Raw genomic sequence first — 21,844 nt, 5'->3', positions numbered from 1 at the left:
ATTCTAATTCTAATAAAGTGGTCATTGAGTGTATGTGCATGGTTTTCTGCTGCTGTAGCCTATCCACTTCAAGATTTGATGTGTTGTGCATTCAGAGATGCTCTTCTGCACACACCTGTTGCAACAAGTGGATATTTGAATTATTGTTGCCTTCTTATCAGTTTGAGCCAGTCTGGTCATCCTGCTCTGAGCTCTCTCATTAACAGAGTATTTTCAGCCACAGGACTGCGGCTGACTGGATGTTTTTTGGGGGTTTTTTGCATCATTCTCTGTAAACTCTAGAGACTGTGAAGATCAAGGAGATCAGCTGTTGCTGAGATACTCCAGCCTTCTCTATCAATCATTTCAGTCAGATCACTTGGATCCCATTCCTTCCCCATTCTGATGTTTCGTCTGAGCCACTTGACCATGCCTACAGGCTGTGCTGCCACATGATGGGCTGATTAGATATTTGCATTGACAAAAAGGTGTACAGGTGTACCTAATAAAGTGGTCACTGAGTGTATATGAAAATAAGTAGAGCATGGAGAGCAAGATGAGTGAAACATAGGAAACCTACAGCACAATACAGGCCCTTTGGCCCACAATCCTGTGCCGAACATGTACTTACTTTAGAAATAACCTGGGTGGGGTTACCCATAACCCTCTATTTTCTCTAAGCTACATGCACCTATCCAAGAGTCTCTTAAAAAACCCTATTGTATTCACCGTTGCCGGCAGCCCAGTCCACACGCTTACCATTCTCTGCGTAAAAAAACTTACCCCTGACATCTCTTCTGAACCTGTTTCTAAGCACATGGGTTCATTGTTCATTCAGAAATCCGATGGCAGAGGGGGAATAGCTGTACCTAACTGGTTGAGTGGAGGTCCTTAATGATGGATGTCACTTTTGAAGCATTGCCACAGTTACAGAAGCAGCATAGGAACAGGCCCTTCAGCCCAGTGAGTCGGCACAAACCACCAGCCATCTATGTACACCAGTCATACTCTAATCCCATTGTCCACACATTCCTATCAATTCCACCCAGGGATAATCTACAGCAGCCAATCCTACTGATCACATGTCTATGAGATGTGTGTAGAGATTGGAGCACTCAGTGAAACCCATACTAGTCACATGGTGAACCTGTAAACCCTACACATACAGCACAAGCCAGGTCAGGACTGAACCCAGGTCACTGCAGCTGTGGGGTAATCCGGTCTCTGTTACTGTTGTGATCACAAATTAATGATCTGGTCTAAGGCTGTTGGCAAACAAAAATTCCTGCATTTGACTGAAAATCCCAGGAAGATTTTCAGTTTAATCCTTGAAACGTGAAAGAGAAATTTTCATTTTTATCAAGAATCGAAATCTTAAATTTACGTAATCTATCTTTTGAGATTAGCATTGAATTCCTGTTTTTATTTGGTTTTTCTTGCTTGAATCATACAAAAATAAAATCATCATTAGATCTGCTTCATTTCTGTACCATACAGTTTTAGTAAAATCCACCTGTGAAATATAATTAGGTAAAAAATGTTGGCACTTTTGGTCAATTTTAGAACTAGAACTAGAATGTAGGAGAATGAGGGGAGATTTGATAGAGGTATACAAAATTACGAGGGGTGTAATTAGGGTAAATGCCAGTAGGCGCTGAGACCAGAACTAGAAGTCCTGGGTGAAATGTTTAAAAGGAAGATGAGAGTTTGCAATGACTGCCAGTGGAAATGGTGGCTACTGCTTTGATTTCAGCATTTAAGAGAAGTTTGGATAGGAACATGGATGGAAGAGGTATGGAGGGCTATTCCAAGTGCAGGTCAATGGGACGAGGCAGAATAACAGTTTGGCCCAGCCTAGATAGGCTGAAGGGCCTATTTCTGTACTGTATTCTATGACTCTAGTAATAATAATAATTATTATTATTATAAAGTATGTCAGAATTGTCGGACATGTTTGAATTTTCTCTGAAGTCTGGAATTTACAATTGGTATTAAGCTTATTGATTGGCCATCAATGGAAAGAAGTCTCATTAATACAGAGTATGTTTATAGGCTCCCAATCCCTTCCCAGATCTTAATGCTACCCCCATAAATTTTTCCTATGTAAAACTGGTTTCACAGGATAATATTGTGTATAAGTCTATAGCACAGTGTGGGCCCTTTGGTTCACGATGTTGTGCCTACCTTTTAACTTACTATAAGCTCAATCTAACCCTTCTGTCTCACATAGCCAATCATTTTTCTTTCATCCATGTGCCAATCTGAGAGTCTCTTAAATGTCCCTAATGTATCTGTCTCTACCACCATTCTGGCGGTGTGTTTTATGTACCCACCACTCTCTGTGTGCAAAAAATCCTCCTTTTGTCATCCCCCTTAAACTTTTCACCACTCACCTTAAAAGGATGTCCTGTGAAATTATCCATTGCTGCCCTGGGGAAAAGGCACTGACTGTCTACTCTATCTTATACACCTCTATTATGGTGTCTGTCATCCTTCTTCATTCCAAAGCAAAAAGCCATAGATCGCTCAACTTTTTCTCACAAGAGATGTTCTCTAAACCAGACCAGGTCCTATACACCCTTTCTAAAGCCTCCTAGAATGAGGTGACCAGAATTGAAAGCAATACTTAAGAGTGAGGTCTAACCAGTGTTCTGTAGAGCTACAGGATAAAGTGGTGGTAATTTAAGGCACCACAATCAATCATTGTGCCCTCCTTTTGTAGTTGGAATAACTCACAGAGTGCACCCTTGTGCCAAAATGGACACTTCTGGTTGATGTTTTTATGTGAACAAATCAGGCTGAGTATATGAATTAAAAATCCCAAAGCTCTCATCAGTGTACGACCAGAGTGGTATTGGTTTACTGTTGTCACGTGTACCAAGACACCTTAAAAAACTTGTCTTGCATACTGTCCATACAAATCAAATCATTACCCAGTGCATTGATTTAGAACAATAACACTACAGAATAAAATGTTGAAGCTACCAAAAAAGTGCAGTTCAGGTAAACAACAGAGTTCAAGATCATAAATAACATGGTTTCAGGTATTCCTTTCCACAGATACTAAAGGTTAGTTTTATTTGTCACATGTAAATTGAAACATTCAGTGAAATGTGTAATTTGCGTCAACGACCAACACAGTCTGCGGATGTGCTGGGGACAGCCCGCTAGCTGTTGCCACATGCTGATGCCAACATAGCATGCCCACAGCTTACTAACCGTAACCTGTACGTCTTTAGAATATGGTAGGAAACCGGAGCACTCAGAGAAGACCCATGCAATCATGAGGAGAATGTATAAACTCCTTACAGTAACAGCGGGAATTGAACCCAGATCACAGGCACTACACACCATTCCACTCTGTTCAGTGTCTTGAGGATTTTCTATTTAAATTCCTGAATTCAAGCTAAGTTCATGGGTTTTCACAGGCTTAATGCAACAATTTGTTTCAGCCTTACATCTCTCCACTCATGATCAAGGCCAGCCAGGTTGTTATCAGGTTTCCCTCTTAAATACTAATTAACTTTGTAGTTTATCATCACATTTCTGTATTGACAATGAAACCATGTACACTACCTAAATTTTTTCTTGTTTTGCTCTTCTTAATATTTTTAAATTATATTTCTTACTGTCATTTATAATTTATTTTATTGTGTATTACAATGTACTGCTTCTGCAAAGCAACCTATTTCATGATATATGCCAGTGATATTAATCCTGATTCTGATTCTGATACCTGAACATGTGACAAATATCAAAGATGAACTTTATTCGTTGTGCATTAGGAATTTGCCCTGGTGTGTTAGTGCGTCAAGGAACAAAATAAACATTTAATAATTATAAGGAATAAAGAATTATATAAACTATAAAAAGAATATATAAATAAAATACAAGATTTAGCAAAGTTAGAGGTTAAACAATCAACATTCTACAATAATAAGAATAAACAATTGTATAAAAATAAAGTTAGTTGAAGTACAGATATGGAATAAAATGTTCAATAATACATAAATACCAGCATGTATTTACAGTGTAAACAGCATTACACAATTTGTTTTCATGCAGTGACGGAGGTCATAAATAGAGGGGATGGAGGTGGGCTAACTAGAATGGTTTATCAGATTAATTGCCTGGGAAGAAACTTCTAATATAGTGTGTTTTTATTTTGTTTTAGTAGTGCTATAGCGCTTTCCGGAAGAGAGGTTTTAGAAAGGGCAGTTTGCTGACACTGAGTTAGACAGCAGTTTTGCAGTACCCTCAGGGATATTGACTCACTCACTGTCATTTCATATCAGGCACTCATAAGCGCCTGCAATCAAAGGATCATTTTCTTCGCTGCCTTCACACAATGCTCACGTCTGTCTGGGTCTATCTCCATACGTGAAGTACTGGTTTCAGCTGTGATTGTTGTTGGGTAGGATAATTGGAACTCTTGTGTGATTGGCTGGAGGGTCAGATGACACAATCACAAGCAAGTGTTGTTACACAATGAAAGATGCCAATTTAGATGCTGCCTTGTGTGGAATTTCTCTGAGTTTATAATGGTGATTGTCCATCGTATCTGATGGTGACAGAGACCTGTGTGGGAGTTTTTAAAGTGGGAAAGCTGTTGCACTCTCTCGACCTTGGAACAATGAGTCCAGTGGTATGAGTAGTCAGAACAATTGGGGCCTTCCTTGGTTGCAGTGGATGAGCATGACTTCCTCTGTGCCCTTCGCTCTCCAAAAAGCGTGGCAGAATTGCCTTCTTGGCAATTGGATGTCACTGTAGATCACATCCTCCCGGTCTGTCAGAGCTGACTTCACATGTTAAGACAAGGCATGTCCCTGTCTCACTGGGTTATGGGACTCTCTGGTTACCCTCAACTGCTTTAGCCCACCCGTCAAAGCGTTTCCACAGGTGCTACTTGGAGCCGCAGGTGAGATCTGAGGTTCTGGTAGGGCCTAAAATGGTGAGTTGCCCTGGAATAGACAATGTAAGCCCCTTAACCAGAGATGCTACTTCTCCCTGGGGATGTCACCCCATACACCCCTGAATTTATAGTAAATTATACTTCTTATACCAAATCTAGTTTTAACAACTGAAAAATCTTCCAAATTGTCCTTGTGAAACATAACGGTACATTAATTTAATACAAAGTTGGTGGATATATTCTAGTAAACAAAAATATTACTCTTGCAGGCAGTGATTAAACGCACAGTTGTGACTTGACACAGAAATTTAATTAGAGGCGGCATGGTAGTGTATCGGTTAGCGTAAGTCCAATCAATTCCTGTCAATGACTATAAGGGGTTTGTACCTTCTCCCCTTGATCACATGGGTTTCCTGTGAGTGCTGTGGTTTCCTCCCACATTCCAAAGACGTACCGGTTAGGTTAATTAGTTACGTGTGTAATTGGGTGGCACAGGCTTGTTGGGCTGGAAGGGCCTGTATCTCAAAATAAATAGATAGATAGATAAATAAATAACTAATTTTTTGATTTTGGTATTGTCCTTGTGCTGTTACTAAGAGCACTGGGATGATTTAGTATGCCATATTTGTACTGTATGGTTAGTTGATTTCAAAGAAGAACTGAATCAAGCGGTCATATCTTTTAGTTTGTTTCTTTAGATGGATAAAATCTTACAGCATGGAAACAGTACCTTCAGTCCAACTCGTCCATGCTGATTGTGTTGCCCAGTGTGCTAGTCCTGTCTGCCTTTGTTTGGCCCACAGCCCTTTAAACCTCTCCTATCCATCTCTTATCTAAATGTTTTTTAAACAATACTAATGTGCCCAGTTCAACCAGTACTGCCCACTGGCAGCTCATTCCAAATATGCACTGCCCTTTGTGTTAAGTAGCTGCTTCTGTGGTCTCTTTTGAACGTCTCGCCTCTGATCTTAAAAACCCCTACATCTTGTTTTTAGCACCACCTCTCCCTCAGAAATTAAAAAATGATGCCCTTCTTATTCTGGTTTCTGCCTTCTTCCTTTCCAGTCCTGATAAGAGTCTTGAATCGTCAGCAGTTCATTTCCATCCATAATTCCTCCAGCACTTTGTGTGTGTTGCTGTGTGCTTTCACCCTGTCCACCCCTTCATTATCTGGTATACCTCTATCAAGTCATCCTCCTACCTCTCGTCGTAACTCTGGCCCTCAAGCTCAGGCAACATCTTGGTAAATGAGTACACTTTGAGTGAGCCGGACTTTTCTCTTCAGAGTGAAGGAGAATGAGATGTGATTTGATAGAGATGTACAAGATTGTAAGAGGTATAGACAGAGGGGATAGTCAGCATCTTTCTCCCAGGGCAGCAATGGCCAATGCCAGTAGACGTCCATTTAAAGTGAGTGGAGGAAAGTTTAGTGAGATGTCAGAAAAAGGTTTGTGCAGTGTGTAGTGGGTGCCTGAAATGCAGTGTTGGAATGGTGTAGGCAGCTACATTAGAGACATTTAAAAGACTCGTAGGTGAGCTATGTGAGGGGGAAGGGTTAGATTGCTCTTGGAGTAAGTTAAAAGGTCAGCACAACATCCTTGGTCGAAGGGCCCTTACTGTGCTGTGCCGTTCTATATTATATTAAATACTTTACACAGTCTTTTTAGTTTAATAACTTCTCTCCTATATCAGGGTGACTAAAACCACTGGGCACCACGGTGGCATAGCGGTTAGCACAACACTAGTACAGCATGGGACATTCCAGAGTTTGGAGTTCAACTCCAGCACTGTCTGTAAGGAGTTTGCATGTTCTCCGCATGAACTGCATGGATTTCCTCCAGGTGCTCCGGTTTTCTCCCACAGTCTAAAGACTATGGGTTAAGACTATGGGCTAATTGGTCATTATAAATTGTCCTGTGATTAGGCTAGAGTTAAATAGCTAGGTTGCTGTGCAGTGCGGCTCATTGGGCCAATAGGGCTTGTTCCATGTTGTATCTCTAAATAATAAATCAGAACAATAAATAAAACTGTTGTTTATTTGAAAGAGTATATGCCTGATCTCACTCAGTTTTCCAATGATCTGAATGACCCAAGCAGTCTGATGTTGTGGAGCGTGGAGTTTGCCAGATTACAGGAAGAGTAATACCATTACTCTCATGATGGTTTGCGACGTTCCTCACCGCTAGATTTGCCTTAAGACTGCCAGTGATTTGATGTTTATGGTGTTGAATCGATGCTAAACTACATTTGAGCATTATTCCCTCTTTTTCGCAGATTATCCGTATCCTATGGTGGTACTACTTCTCTAAAGTCATAGAGTTCATGGACACATTTTTCTTCATTTTACGAAAGAACTACCATCAGATCACTATTCTGCATGTCTATCACCATGCCACCATGTTCAACATCTGGTGGTTTGTTATGAACTGGGTGCCCTGTGGTCACTGTAAGAGAAATAACCATCTTTTCTCTTTTTAGGTGTTTTTATTTGGTCTTTCAAAGGGCAACTAAACCCAAGGATATTGGGATCTTTCACTTTAATCCTGGCTTAATGTCCTACTTGGAATCTAGAGCCCCAGAAGTTTTAGATATCCTGCCATCAGCTTCCTTTCATATACACTCAGTGGCCATTTTGTTAGGTACAGGTGTGGAACCTGATGTGGCCTTTTGCTGCTGTAGTCCATCCACTTCAAGGTTCGAGTGTTGTGCGTTCAGAGGCGCTTGTTTGCACACCCCCGTTGCAATCAGTGGTTATTAGTGTTGCCTTCCTGGGTCTGCTTGAACCAGACCAGCCTTTCTCCTCTGACATCTCTCATTAGCAAGGTGTTTTCGCCCACAGAACTGCCACTCACTGGATTTTTTTTTTGCATCTTGCACCGTACTCTATAAATTCCAGAGACTGTTTTTCATAAAAATCCAGGACATCAGCAGCTTCTAAGATATTCAAGCCACCCCATTTGGCATCAACAATCATTCCATGGTCAAAATCACTTAGGTTACATTTCTTCCTCATTCTGATGTTTGGTCTGAACATCTACTGACTCTGTTGACCATGTCTGCATTCTTTTATGTATTGAGTTGCTACCACATGATTGGCTGAGTAGCTGTTTGCATTATTGAGAAGGTGTACAGGTGTACCTAATAAAGTAACCACTGAGTGTATCTCTGTCACCCATCATTACTAATGTTAAGATCTCTGTTGCTATGGCAACAAAACAAATTTATTCAAACCTCTCAATCCAAATGATTTGTGAATGGCTAGATAACTTAGTTGTCTGTGAAAAGGTAAAAATAACCAAGTTTGTGTTATAAAATAATCCCAGATTTACTCATCATATTCTTATTACTTGATTGATATTCATATTGATTGATATGAATACAACTGCTAACACCTATCCCAGCAACAAGACTCTTAAAGCTGTGTCATTGCATTAACCGTGTTTGCAAGCCATTAGCTCATATGTCAGGCCTGGTCCCGCTGACATCTCCCAGCCTGCATATGCAGACACCTCCTGATCTCCAACCAGCTAATAGAATTCATCTGCTGCTCATTCCAGTCATATCACCTGCAGCCTATTAAACCCCAGTTCTCATCCAGAGTTCTTGTTCACTCATCAAACCAGCTGACCTTGACCAGCTATTCCTAGATTTGCCGTGTTGCCTGTTTGGTTTAGTTTCTGTTCTCTCTTGTTTTGTCCCCACCCTGCCCCCCATAGCTTGTTATTTTTCAGTCTATTATTAAAATATTGTTCACCACTGGATGGGCTCTGCTGCTCTGCTTTTGGGTCAAGCCTCTGCTACATTTCCTGACATAAAGAGTCATAGTGTCACACAGCACAGAAATAGGCCCTTCAACTCAACTGGTCCATGCTGGCCAAAATTCCCATCCAAGCCACTCCCATTTCCCATTTGTGTTTATCCTATATCCCTCTAAATTTTCCCTACCCATGTACCAGTCCGCACACCCTTTAAATATTGTTAATGTATCTGCCTCAACCACTACCTCGAGCAGCTTGTTCCATCTACTGACCACCATCGGGGTGAAAATGTTATCCCTCAGATCCCTATTAAATCTTCTCCCTCTCACCTTAAAGCTATGTGCTTTTATTTTTGATTCCTAAACCCTGGAAAAAGGACTGTGCACATTCACCTTATCAATGTCCATAAGATCACCCCTCACTCTCCTACACTGCAGTGAATTATGTCTCAATTTCCCTCCATAACTCAGTTCCTGAAGTCCTGGCAACATCCTTATACATCTCCTCCTCACTCTTTCCATTTCTGTTGACTGTGCCTAATTAATAACCATCAATATGTAATATATATATAGATAGACAAGTTAAATGCACGAAGGCTTTTTACACTGGGATTGGGTGAAACTAGCACTAGAGGTCATGAGTGAAAGGAGAAAAGTTTAAGAGTAATGTGAGGGGGAACTTCTTCACTCAGAGGGTAGTGAAAGTGTGGAACAGGCTGCCAGTTGAAGTAGTGGATGTGGATCCAATTTCGACATTTAAGAGAAATTTGGATTGATACATAATTGGGAGGAGTATGGATGGTTATGGTCTGGGTGCAGGTTGATGGGACTAAGCAAATTAATAGTTCGGCACAGACTAGATGGGCCATAGGGCCTATTATTGTGCTGTAGTGTTCTTAAAAAGGTTACAGGGAGAAGGGAGGAGAATGGGGTTAAGAGGGAAATTATAGCAGCTATGATGGAATGGCAGGGCAGACTCAGTGGGCTGAATGGCTTCTGTTCCTGGTCCGTGATCACCTTTGTGAGATCTGTTTGAGTCTCAGCTGTATGTGTGGGTTAGTGTTAACTTCTTGAGAACAGGTGAGTTGAGGTCATTTCATAGCTTGAAGGCTGAACATTCAGGCCCGGCTTGAAGATGAGCTGGGGTGGCAAATTTGCTTAAGTGTTATAATGGTATCTGGGCATCCATTGGCATGATAGTGGAGCAAGTAAAGCCTCGTGCCCACACCTTTGGGTAAACTATTTACAGCCCCCTATAGCCACAAGTGTTGGATAGATGCTCCACCACAGCCTACTCTTGTGATCCTCATCACCATGGAGACCATGGGTGTCACAGTGATGTGGCTGGTAGAGCCTCTACCTTGTATCTTCAGTGACCCATGTTCAAGTGACATTGGGGGTTCCCTCAGAGCTGACACACAAGTTGATAGGGTTGTTATGAAGGTGTATGGTGTGTAGGCCTTCATTAATCAGAGAATGAAGTTCAAGAGCCTTGATGTAACGTTGCAGCTCTGTAAAACATAGATTGGACCACACTTGGAATTTTGTGTTTGACTCTTTATAGGAAGGATGTGGAAGCTTTAGAGAGGGTGCAGAGGAGATTTACCAGGATACTGACTTGATTTAGAGATTTTAAGGAAAGGTTGGGTGAGCTGGGGCTTTTCTCTTTGTGGATGAGAGGATGAGAAGTGTACAAGATGGTAACAGTCTTACAGTAGGTTGAGTGGACAGCCAGAGACTTTTCCCCAGGGTGGAAATGGCTAATACAAAGGGGCATAATTTAAGGTGTTTGGAGGAAAGTATCAGAGAGATGTCAGAAGTTTTTTTTTACAGAGTGGTGTTTGTGTAGAACACCCTACGAGGGGTGGTGATAGAGGCAGATAAATTGGGGTCATTTAAGAAACTCTTAGCTAGACACATGGAGGATAGAATTTGGAGGACGATGTGGGAGGGAAGGGTTAGATTGCCCTTAGAGTAGGTTAAAAGGTCAGCACAACGTTATGAGCTAAAGAGTCTGTACTGTGCTGTGGTGTTCTATGTCCTAGTATGTCTGTGCAGAATTTGCACACGCAATTGCCTTATGGCCACTTGGATTTCCACCAGGTACTTCAATTTCCTTCCATATCCCAAAGGTGTGCTGGCCATTGTAAGTTGCCTCTTGTGTATGAGAGAGTGGCGAAGTCTAGGGGGAATTGATGAGAATGTGGAGAGAATAAAATGGGATTGGTGTGAATAGTGGTTGGTGGTCATTATGGGCCAAAGGGCCTGTATCTCTGTGACTCTTTTCAATCACTGTTTCCTGGTCTGTGGCTACAAGGGTATTGCTGGGCCTTGAGGACCTGAGTGATAGGGAAAGGTGAAATAGGCTGGGACTTCATTCCCTAGAGGGAAGCAGAATGAAGGAAATTTGCTAAAGGTATACAAAATTATGAGGGTTATGGATAGGGTAACTGCAAGCAAGCTTTTTTCCACTGAAGTTGGGTGAGACAAGAACTAAGGGTCATAGGTTAAGGGTCAAATGTGAAATATTTAAGGGGGAACTTCACTTAGAGCGTGATGAGAGTGCAGAATGAGCTGCCAACAGAAGTGGTAGATGTAGGTTCGATTATAACATTTAAGAGAAATTTGGATAGGTACATGGATGGGTAATGGAGGGCTATGGTTAGGGTGCAGATAGATGGAACTAGGTAGAAAATTGGGATGGTATGAACTAGATGGGCTGTTTCTGTGCTGTAGTGTTCTATGACTCTATGACAGCTAAGCAGTTGACTGGATTGAATGGAATTGGAATTAGTTTATTATTGTCACATGTACAGAAGCACAGTGAAGAACTTGTCTTGTATACTGTTCATACCAATCCATTCTTCACAACTTTGCAATGAGATAGAACAAGCTAAAACAATAATAATGCAGAATAAAGTGTAACAGCTGCAGAGAAAGTGCAGTGCAGATAGACAATAAGGTGTAAGATCTTAATAAGATGCAGTGGATTGTGAGGTCATCTTATTGTACTAGGGAACTATTTAATAGTTTTAAACCTGCAGGGTAGAAGCTGTCCTTGAGCCTGGTGGTACATGCTTTCAGGCTTTTGACTCTTCTGTCTAATGGGAGGGGGAGAAGACAGAAAGTCTGTGGTGGGTAGGGTCTTTGATGATGTTGGCTGTTTTACTGAGCAATGGGAGATAAGTGAGAGCTGTTACAGCACTGGCCAGGGGGCTCAATTAGAGTGAAAAGGTTTCCTTAAGTCCAATGGATTTCTGAGTAATTGACCCCATTCTGTCCACTCCCATCGGCCACAACTGAATACCCACCTCACTCTGTCTCCTGACAGCCATCCTCCCTCACTCACCACTCAGCCATCTTTTCATTTTTGTGGACACCCTCATATCAGAGCCCAGACCCATTGTCAGCCACCCCGTCCTCACCCTGAGAGCATTCGTCTCATCCTGTAGGCAGCAACCTTGTGAAAGAAGCCTCTTGTCCCAAAGATTGCAAGGTGACTGGAAGATCATTCTTATCATAGTGCATAGAACATTTCAGTGCAATACAGGCCCTTCTGCCCACAATGTTGTGCCAGCCTCTTAACCTATTCCAAGATCAATCTATTCTCTTGAAAATAACCCTCTGAGAGAGAATCTCCTCTGCTTCCTGACGCTATAACAACCTGCCTTAATCCCACCGCCTCTTGATCTGCTGCAGGGAGCTTCCTTTTGGGCCAAATCTAGGGTTTTGTACTCACAGTGTGTGTGAAGCACCTTGCCTGTAACCCTGCCCTGTGTTTGCACACTATTCAGAACTCACAGTCCTGGTGAGGGTGGGGACCAAAACAAAAAGTATATTATTGCTGAGTTATTTTGGGTTTAGTTGCTCTTCAGTGCTGTGGTTTACTTACACTGACAATGTGACCATTTTACATATTTGACAACTGCCCTTTCTAGTCCTAGTCATTTGAAACAGTACACTTTGAAACTGGGCTTTAATTCAAGATGAATTGTGAAAAAGTGCTCTTAGTTAAAAAGACAATGTGGTCCTTTGAAACATGCTGCTTGCAATCACTTGTGCTGAATTCATGGATTGGACGGAGGTTGTTAAATTTCTGGGGGGTTTTTGTGTATAAGTTGAGCTATCTCTTGACCTATCACTGTGCCGCGGTAGTGTTGCGGTTAGTTCGATGCTATTACAGCTCGGGGCATTGGAGTTCAGAGTTCAGTTCTGATGTCCTCTGTAAGAAACTTTGTATGTTCTTCCCATGTCATGTGGGATTCCTTTCGATGCTCCAGTTTCCTCCCACAGTCCAAAGAGATATATTTTTTTAGTAGGATAATTGGTCATTGTAAATTGTCCTGTGATTAGGCTAGGGTTAAATTGGTAGGTTGCTGGGCGGCGTGGCTCGTTGGGCCGGAAAGGCCTGTTCAGTGCTGTATCAACAAAAATCAGTCATTTCCTTTTGTCCACATGGCATGAATGAACAGTGAACTATATGGACCCAACTGCCTTGGATCGAGACATGTACTGTTCCTTAAGGAAGGGTAGTTTTGTACAGGGTAGTAACACAAAATGGGCCCTTGCACTCATTGTCAAACATTGTGTGGTCATTGCCACCAGCAAATGAAATGTCGGTTTTACCCCCTCTGCATGGCCTCATTGTGTCAATAGAGGAGGCCATAGACAGACATGTTGGAATGGGAACAGGAAGTCGAATTAAAATGGATGGCCACCGGGAAATCCTGCCTTCTGTGGCAGACAGAGCTGCAAGTTCCCAGCAGGGAGCCTTAATTAAAAGGTAGTGTGGTGGAAGCAGTCAGATATTTGACAGATCTTTATTATTTGAGACTTTAGATCAAGCAATGGTTACTAATTTATGTCTTTGCCATTTAGCCTGACCAAATTAAACAGGATTTATGTTTAGTCCTGATAAATTAGGAAAAAAACTTGGAGAGTGGTCCCTCTGATTCACCTCCAGAATGGCCAATTTTTTAGGCCATGATGCTTTCTGCACATTCTTATCACCATTCTTCACTAATCCATGTACCTATACACCTCTTTTTAATCACTGTGCAAGTTCACTGCATGCTAACCCAGTTAGAGTGAAACCCCATGCAAACTACGTAACTTCCAGACTTTTAGGCATCGTTCTTACATTGTGTTGCGAGTGCTTAATGTAGCATTGGGAAGAAATAGTCTTTTTAAATAACTGGGTTATCTTCAGAATTTAGGAGCTGGATTCCTTTTAGTTGAAACTGCTTTTCAACACCCTTGTTTCTAGTTTTCAGATGTTAACATCAATGTTATTTTGTGCTTATACTTCTGTCATGATCAACTGGCATTTTCCTTGTTTATTTGCAGCTTTCTTTGGGGCTACCCTTAACAGTTTCATTCACGTGCTTATGTACTCCTATTATGGTCTCTCTGCCGTCCCAGCCATGAGACCTTATCTCTGGTGGAAGAAGTACATTACTCAAGGACAATTGGTAAGTGTGTTTCATTGGAATCAGATGTTGAGGTTGATGTATAGATGGTGAGATCAGTGTCCAGTCTGTAGCTTAGGGTGGTAAAGGTTGGGACACTGGTCCAGAGAAAGATGGTTTCATTTAACCGAGGTTACCACTGAGGTCTGGTCACTAGGACAGCAAGTTGGTTACTGGTTACCTATGCTACTCACCACATGTATTTTGAATTATATTTGTGGTAATATTTTGCTTTATGTGCTGTGTGTGATATATGTATAACCTCTCATCGGGTTCACATGTAAACTTGGCTCGTTAGCTAACTCTGCTAAAAGCCATGTGACAGTGGTGAGAATGCCACCTTTCATAAGCAATATACACCTAGGGTCGGTATGATTTATGGTTCAGCCAAACAGGAAAGCTGGGATGTTCTGATTAAGGAGCATTGATTTTTGCGAATGCTGTGTAAATACTGCTGCATGCAAAGTTATCGTTCACCAGAAAATTAATAGATCGTACACTGGCATAAAATTATAAAGAAATATATTTACAAAATTTATAATTACAGGGGGAAAAAAGGAAAATAAAAGGGCCCATTACAGTTCAACCAGTCCAATGTACACCTAAACATTAGAGCTCATTTTTGGAATAGTCGGCGGTATATCGCTTTACTCACAGATTGGACCCAGATTTGTGTGAAGGCCTCCAGGACCATCTCGAATGAACTGGCTAACTCAAGAGTATTGGCACATCCTCCTCGGAGCCATTCATCTGTACAAAGCACTTCTTACAATAGGGGTCTCTCCTTCAAATGTCATTCTGTGACATCTTCCCTTGTGCTCCATTCAGCAGTTACCACCAAAAAGACCCCAAACCAGAATATTGCCCTTCAGAAATCTCTTCCTGCCCAGCTCCCTAGAACCTTCTCTCACATCCCACAATCCTGATCGGATGGCACGACATTCCTAAGTTGGACAACATGGTTCCTTATCTTTAGCTGAAGCCAAAACACTCTTACTAGCAGGACACACTGCTTTCACACAAAATGCTACAATAAAATACCTCACAGCGAAGCAGTAGAAACCTTACTCAGGGCATTACATATGTTTTGTGGGTGCACAGTGGTCCAGAGGAATGTTGTTTCTGTTGCAAGGACATGGCGGTGGAAACAAACCCAAGTGCAGAACGCGGGCATGGAGGCAGAGTCGGGAGGCATTATTAACATAGTGAGCATGGAGTCGGTATCCAGGAGCAATGCTTGACCTAGAACTGGTAGCCCTAAAAACCATGAAACAAAGTTACTCACACCAGAGTTAACCAACAAACTGGCAGCGCCTTGTGCTCACAGGGTTTTTATACTGCATTGCCGATGGCAAGCAGGTGTGTGTAGTTAGTGGAACCTGGGAATGATTGGAACTAAACGAGGTGACTGAGGCCCAATTCCTGAGGGAAATAGCCAGGTGGGTGATTGCCAGAAGGGACCATGACAGTTTCGTTTGGTTGTCAATACGTATAGTCAAATGACAATAAACTTGAACTTGAGTGAGTATGTATTTGAGTTAAGAAGTTGTGTTGAGCTGTATGCACTCTGGTTAGGCTGCACTTGGAGTAGTGAGTGTAATTCTGGTTGCCTATTACAGGAAGGATGTGGAGGCTTTGCAGAGAGTGCAGAAGAGTTTACCAGGACGCTGCCTGGATCAGAGAGCATGTGCTAGAAGGAGAGGTTGGACAATCTTGGGATGTTTTTCTCACAGACTCAGGATTGATCTCCTAGATGTTTGTAAGATTATGAGTAGACAGTCAGAATCTTTCTCCCAGGGTAGAAAAGGAGCGCAGGCATTTAAGGTGAAAGGGGGAAAGTTTAAAGGAGACGTGCAGGGCAGGATTTTTATGCAAAGAGGGGCAGGACAGGCTGCTTGTGGTAGTGGTGGAAGCAGCTATGACACTGGGGTTTAAGATGCTGCTACATACACATATGTATATGCAGGAAATGGAGGCATATGGATCATGTGTTGGAAGAAAAGGTTTGGTTTAAATCAGCATCATATATGGCATAGACATTGTGGGCCGAAGAGTCTGTTCCTGTACCATACTGGTGTGTGTGTGTGTGTGTGTGTGTGTGTGTGTGTGTGTGTGTGTGTGTGTGTGTGTGTGTGTGTGTGTGTGTGTGTGTGTGTGTGTGTTTATCACTCAGGAACAGAGATGCTGATATTCTTATTTTGCATTGAAGTGCATCAGCCTGAGATTTTAACTTGTGCAATTTATTCAAAAAGAGCTTTAGAGCTGACTCCTTGTGACTGATCTCCCCGCTGTGTGTCAGACACTTTCCAGTCAGTGACTAATCATGGTTTGGACGATGGTTGCAGTTTCCAGATGGTGACCGAGTTAACCTTGACAGCTCACTGGCCTGTGTTGAGAGGGATATGGGAGAGATGTTTAGTGGAAAGATCTGACAGTGCAGAATCCTGAGAGGGAACATAGTGAAGGAGCAGAGTCAGGCGTGGCAAATTCAGGCACAGAACCAGAATAACCTCCGATTCTGATGATTGTGAGGCTGGATATGAGATGGTTATTGAGAAAAGACTTTCCCTGGGGTGGCAGGATAGATGTTGAATTGCTTTCAACAGTGGGAGTATCTTGAAAGAGGGTAAGCTGGTAAATCATTTTATTACTGTCACATGTTCTGAGGTAACACGAAAACCTTACCTTGCACACTGGTCATACAGATTTATTCCTCACACAGTGCATTGAGGTAGAAAATGGGAAACATTCAAAGTTCAAAGTAAATTTATTATCAAAGAACATATATTCACCATATACGACCCTGAGATTCATTTCCTTGTGGGAATACTCGATAAATCTATAGAATAATAAACATAGCAGAATCAATGAAAGACCACACCATCTTGTGCATTCAATAAGTGAGCAAAAGACAACAAACTGTGCAAATACTAAAAGAAAGAAATAATAATAATAACAAACAAAAAAACAATAAATATCGAGAACATGAGATGAGGAGTCCTTGAAAGTGAGTCTGTAGGTTGTGGGAACATTTCAATTGCATTTAACATTTCACTTCATTTGTAATTAACAATGCAGAATTAAGTGTAAAAGCTAAGAGAAAGTGTAGTGCAAATAGACAATAAGGTACAAATCATAACGAGATAACATTATGATATCTAGAGTTTGTCTATTGTATGAGCAGACCCATTCAGTATTCTAAAAACAGCAGGATAGAAGCTGTCGTTGAGCATGGTGGTATGTGCTTTTGTACTTTTGTATCTTCTGACTGATAAAAGAGGAGAGAAGAGAGCATATCCAGGGTGGGTGGGATCTTTGACTATGCTGGCAGCTTTATTGAGATGGTGAGAAATGTCGACAGAGTTCGTGGAGAGGAGGCTGTTTCCTGTGATGTGCTAAGCTGCATCCACAACTCTGCAATTTCTTGCAGTCATGTGCAGAGGAGTTGCCGTATCAAGCTGTGATGCATCCATATAGGCTACTTTCTGTGGCATATTGATAAAAATTGGTAAGGGTTGGTGGGGACATGCCAAATTTCTTTAGCCTCCTGGGGAAGTAGAGCTGCTGGTGATCTTTAATGGGCATGGCCTCTACTTGGTAGGACAAGGACCGGTTATTGGTGAAATGGAGATAATGGAGGAAAGGTCTAGGGTGAAAACATAGCCTTGCTTGACTCCAGTGCCAGTGGAATCAGCATCCATCTCCAAACCACGGCACTGGACGGTGGTAATCATGTGATTATACAGGAGGCTTTCATGGTTGGTGAACTTTTGGCTTGTTAGAGGTGTACAAGATAATAAGAGACATAAATCTATTGGACAGTTGGACTTTCTCCCAGGACAGAAATGGCCGATTCCAGAGGATATAATTTTAAGATGAGTGGAGGACAGTATCAGGGGGATGTCAGAGGTAGGTTTTCTCTACAGAGAGTGGTGAGTGTCCGCAACATGCTGCCACATTAGGGACGTGCAAGAAAACTATTAGATAGGCACATGGGCGATAGAAAAATGAAGGGCTACAGCAGCAGGGAAGGGACGGGCCTATCTTTGTGTAGGTTAAGAAGCCAGCACAACATCATAGGCTGAAGGACCTGTACTATGCTGTATTTGCTGTGTTTTATCAGTTCGATATTTAGAGTTGGAACTTAAGGCAGGAAGTTCTCTTCAAAATGCAGTCAACGTAGCATCCACGCTAGTACCACCAGACTCAAAAACAGTTATTCCCCCCCCCCAACAGTAAGGTTGATCAACACCTCCACCCACTAACCCACCCCTCCACATTCCCAACCACCACTACTTTGTTATTTCCTGTCAGTGACATTATGTACAGACACTCCTGTGCCTAGTGTAATGTGCATAAGCAATCTTATGTATTTATATTTTATGTATTTTTATTATTATTCCTGTGTTCTTTATCTTTTGTGTTTTTTTTTGTGCTGCATAGGAACCAGAGTAACAATTATTTTGTTCTCCTTTACACTTGTGTACAGGAAATGACATTAAGCAATATTGAATCTTGACACTGCCATGACTTTGCCAGCTCATTAACATGTGTAAATTAGCCTTCGCAGACACTTGCAGCAGCAGACTATTAGTAAGGAAGTACTACTTGTTAACGCTATTGACAATTGCCTCTAACATTTTCACACACCAAATGACAAAGTGCAGTTTTATCTATTTTTTGAGTGTCTATATTAAGCCTGGTTCCAGCTTCAGAATTCGACTTTTTCTTTTAACACAAGTCTAGAATTACAGTGAATCTTGATTGGATCTCACGGATTGTGAGACTGAATGGTTATATTTAGAAATACAGCACAGGACAGTCCTTTCTAGCCCAATGAGCCGTGTTGCCCAGCAACCCATCTTTATTTAACTCTAGCCTAATCAGAGGACAAGTTACAATGACCATTAAACCTACTAACCCGTATCTATTTGGACTGTGGAAGGAACCGGAGCACCCAGAGAAACCCACGCAGTCAAGTGGAGAACCTACAAACTTCTTACAGATGGCCGCAGAATTGAATTCAGACCTCCGAGGCTCTGTAATAGCATCACACTAACTTCAATGCTACCATGGCACTTCTAATGTCATCCTCCAGCAGATATAACATAGTTATAGAGAAGGAATTTTCCCAGGGGGCACATCACCGTGCACTCACCACTCCGTGTTAAAAAAAAACTACCTCTACCTTCCCCTAAGCACTTTAAAGCTATGCCTCCTTGTATTAGCCATTTTCATCTTTGGGAAATGTCTTATGAGAGCATGTCTTATGGTTATGGAGAGAAAGCAGGAGAATGGAGTTGACAGGCAAAATATAACAGCCAGAAGACCATCAGACATAGGAGCAGAGTTAGTCCGCTCGGCCCGTTAAGGCTGTCCACCATTTCATCATGGATGATTTTTTATCCCTCTCAGCTGCATTTTCCTGCCTTCTCCTTGTAACTCTTGATGCCCATCAAGAACCTATTAACATCCCCTTTAAATGTTCCCAATGACTTGGCCTCCACAGTGACTTGGCACTACTGACCACAGTGGAACACGATTGACTGGCAGAGCACGTTCGATGGGCTGAATGGCCTAATTCTTTTTCTATGTCTTATGATCTTTAAAAATAAGAATTAGAAATTTTTTCTCCTCCATTATTACAAGAGCAGTTTTTCACTGTATCTTGGTTATTAGCTTTAAGTTCCTTGGCATAAACATTACTGAGGATCTCACTTGGTCTGTACGTATCAGCCGTGTGGTGAAAAAGGCACAACAGCACCTCTTTCAACTCAGACGGTTGAAGAAGTTTGGTATGGGTTCCCAAATCAGACTTCCTATAGGGGCACAATTAAGAGCATCCTGACTGGCTGCATCACTGCCTGGTATGGGAACACTATTTCCCTCAATTGCAGGACTCTGCAGAGAGCAGTGTGGCCAGCATATCTATAGATGTGAATTTCCCACTATTCAGGACATTTACAGAGACAGGTGAGCAAAAAGGGCCCTAGTAAAAAGGATAATTTTTGACCCAAGTTACCGCAATCACAAACTGTCCCAGCTGCTACCATCTGGGAAAAAGTACCTCAGCATAAAAGCCAGGGCTAACTTCTTCCACCAGCCATCAGACTGCTTAATTCATGCTGACACAACTGTATCTCTATATTGACTGTCCTGTTGTACATACTATTTATTATAAATGACTATAAATTGCACATTACACATTTAGACGGAGACGTACTGTAAAGATTTTTACTCATCACGTATATGAAGGATGTAAGAAATAAAGTCAATCAAATTTGATACATGTGACGATAATCAACCAATACCACTCAGGCTATATCATATATTTTAACTTCTCTTTACTTAAGGTATTTAAGATCTGTTTCTCCAATGGGGTGGCACTGTAGTGCAGTGGCTAGTGTAATGCTTTACAATGCCAGTAACCCATGTTCAATTTCTGCCACTGTCTGTAAGGAGTTTGTACATTCTCCCCACGACCATGTGGGTTTCTTTTGGGTGCTCTGGTTTCCTCCCACAGTCCAAAGATGTCTCGGATATACTTAGTGAGTTGTGGGCATGCTGTCTTGGTGCTGGAAGCACGGTGACATTTGCCATTTGCCCTTCGCGCATCCTAGACGGTGTTGGTCACTGACACAAACACTGCATTTAGTGTGTTTTAATTTAAAGCTAATTTAAAAACCTTTATTACTGTTTTCAGCTGCAGTTTGTTCTGACGATAATCCAGACCAGTTTTGGTGTTTTCTGGCCCTGTGGATTTCCGAGTGGCTGGCTGTACTTTCAGATTGGCTACATGATCTCCCTAATTATTCTCTTCACAAACTTCTACATACAGGCAAGTGATCGTGTTTAGTAGCTGTGTGACTAATTCTAACTGGTACATCTTTATTGCACCTGTTGTTTTTAATTCAAGTTGAAAATCCCTGTGTTAGGCTGTGTACCTTGCATATCTTTCTAGAGAGAATTACCCAAAATAATGAGCTAAATTGAAAGGAAAATTATTCCACAAGTGTTTGGAGTTGGAGAGTGTCAATAGCTTTAAATTGTTTGATGTCAACATTTCAGAGGGTCTGTCCTCAGACCGTCATGTAAGTGTCATCACAAGGAAAGCATGACAGCACCTCTTCTTTCTTAGAAGTTTGTGTAGAATTGGCATGTCACTAAAAACATTGACAAGCTTCTACAGTGGAGAGTATCCTGACTGGCTGCATCATTGCCTGGTATGGAAACACCAATACCCAGGAATGGAAGAGGCTAGAGAAAGTGATGGTTACAGCATGGTCCACTGCAGGCAAAGCCCTCCCCACCATTGAGCACATTTACAAGGAGTACTGCTACGAGAAAGCAGCATTCATCATCAAGGGCCTCCACCATCCAGACCATGTTCTCTTCTCACTGCTGCCATTGGCAAGGAGGTACAGAAGCCTTAGGGCCCACACCACCAGGTTCAGAAGCAGTTATTACCCTTCAGCCATTTGGCTCCAGAACAGGTGTGGACATCTTCACTTACTTTAATTCTGAACTGATTGCACAGCCTATAGATTCAATTTTCAAGGACATTTTACAAATCATGTTCTCAATATGTTACTTTCTAATCTTTGCCTGTTTTAAGACCATAAGGCATACAGTACTTTGCAAAAGTCTAAGGTAAGGCACATATATACAGCTAAGGGTGCCTAAGACTTTTGCACAGTACTGAAGTAATTTTATGTATTGCACTGTACT

General features: G+C 41.8%; 1 protein-coding gene across 6 annotated transcripts in view; it reads left to right on the top strand.

Moving 5' to 3' along the window:
• The window catches only part of elovl5 (ELOVL fatty acid elongase 5), a 215,500-nt gene that overhangs the window by 188,705 nt on the left and 4,951 nt on the right, over positions 1-21,844 (top strand). For all 6 annotated transcript variants that reach the window (XM_059982053.1, XM_059982052.1, XM_059982054.1 and 3 more), the window contains 3 exons: positions 7,166-7,337; positions 13,995-14,119; positions 20,820-20,954. In XM_059982053.1, coding sequence (XP_059838036.1) covers positions 7,166-7,337; positions 13,995-14,119; positions 20,820-20,954 — 432 coding nt within the window. The remainder of the gene's footprint in view (positions 1-7,165; positions 7,338-13,994; positions 14,120-20,819; positions 20,955-21,844) is intronic.

Source organism: Hypanus sabinus, chromosome 10, assembly GCF_030144855.1.
Source record: "Hypanus sabinus isolate sHypSab1 chromosome 10, sHypSab1.hap1, whole genome shotgun sequence".
Lineage (NCBI taxonomy): Eukaryota > Metazoa > Chordata > Chondrichthyes > Myliobatiformes > Dasyatidae > Hypanus > Hypanus sabinus.
This window is presented reverse-complemented; position numbering and strand designations above follow the sequence as displayed.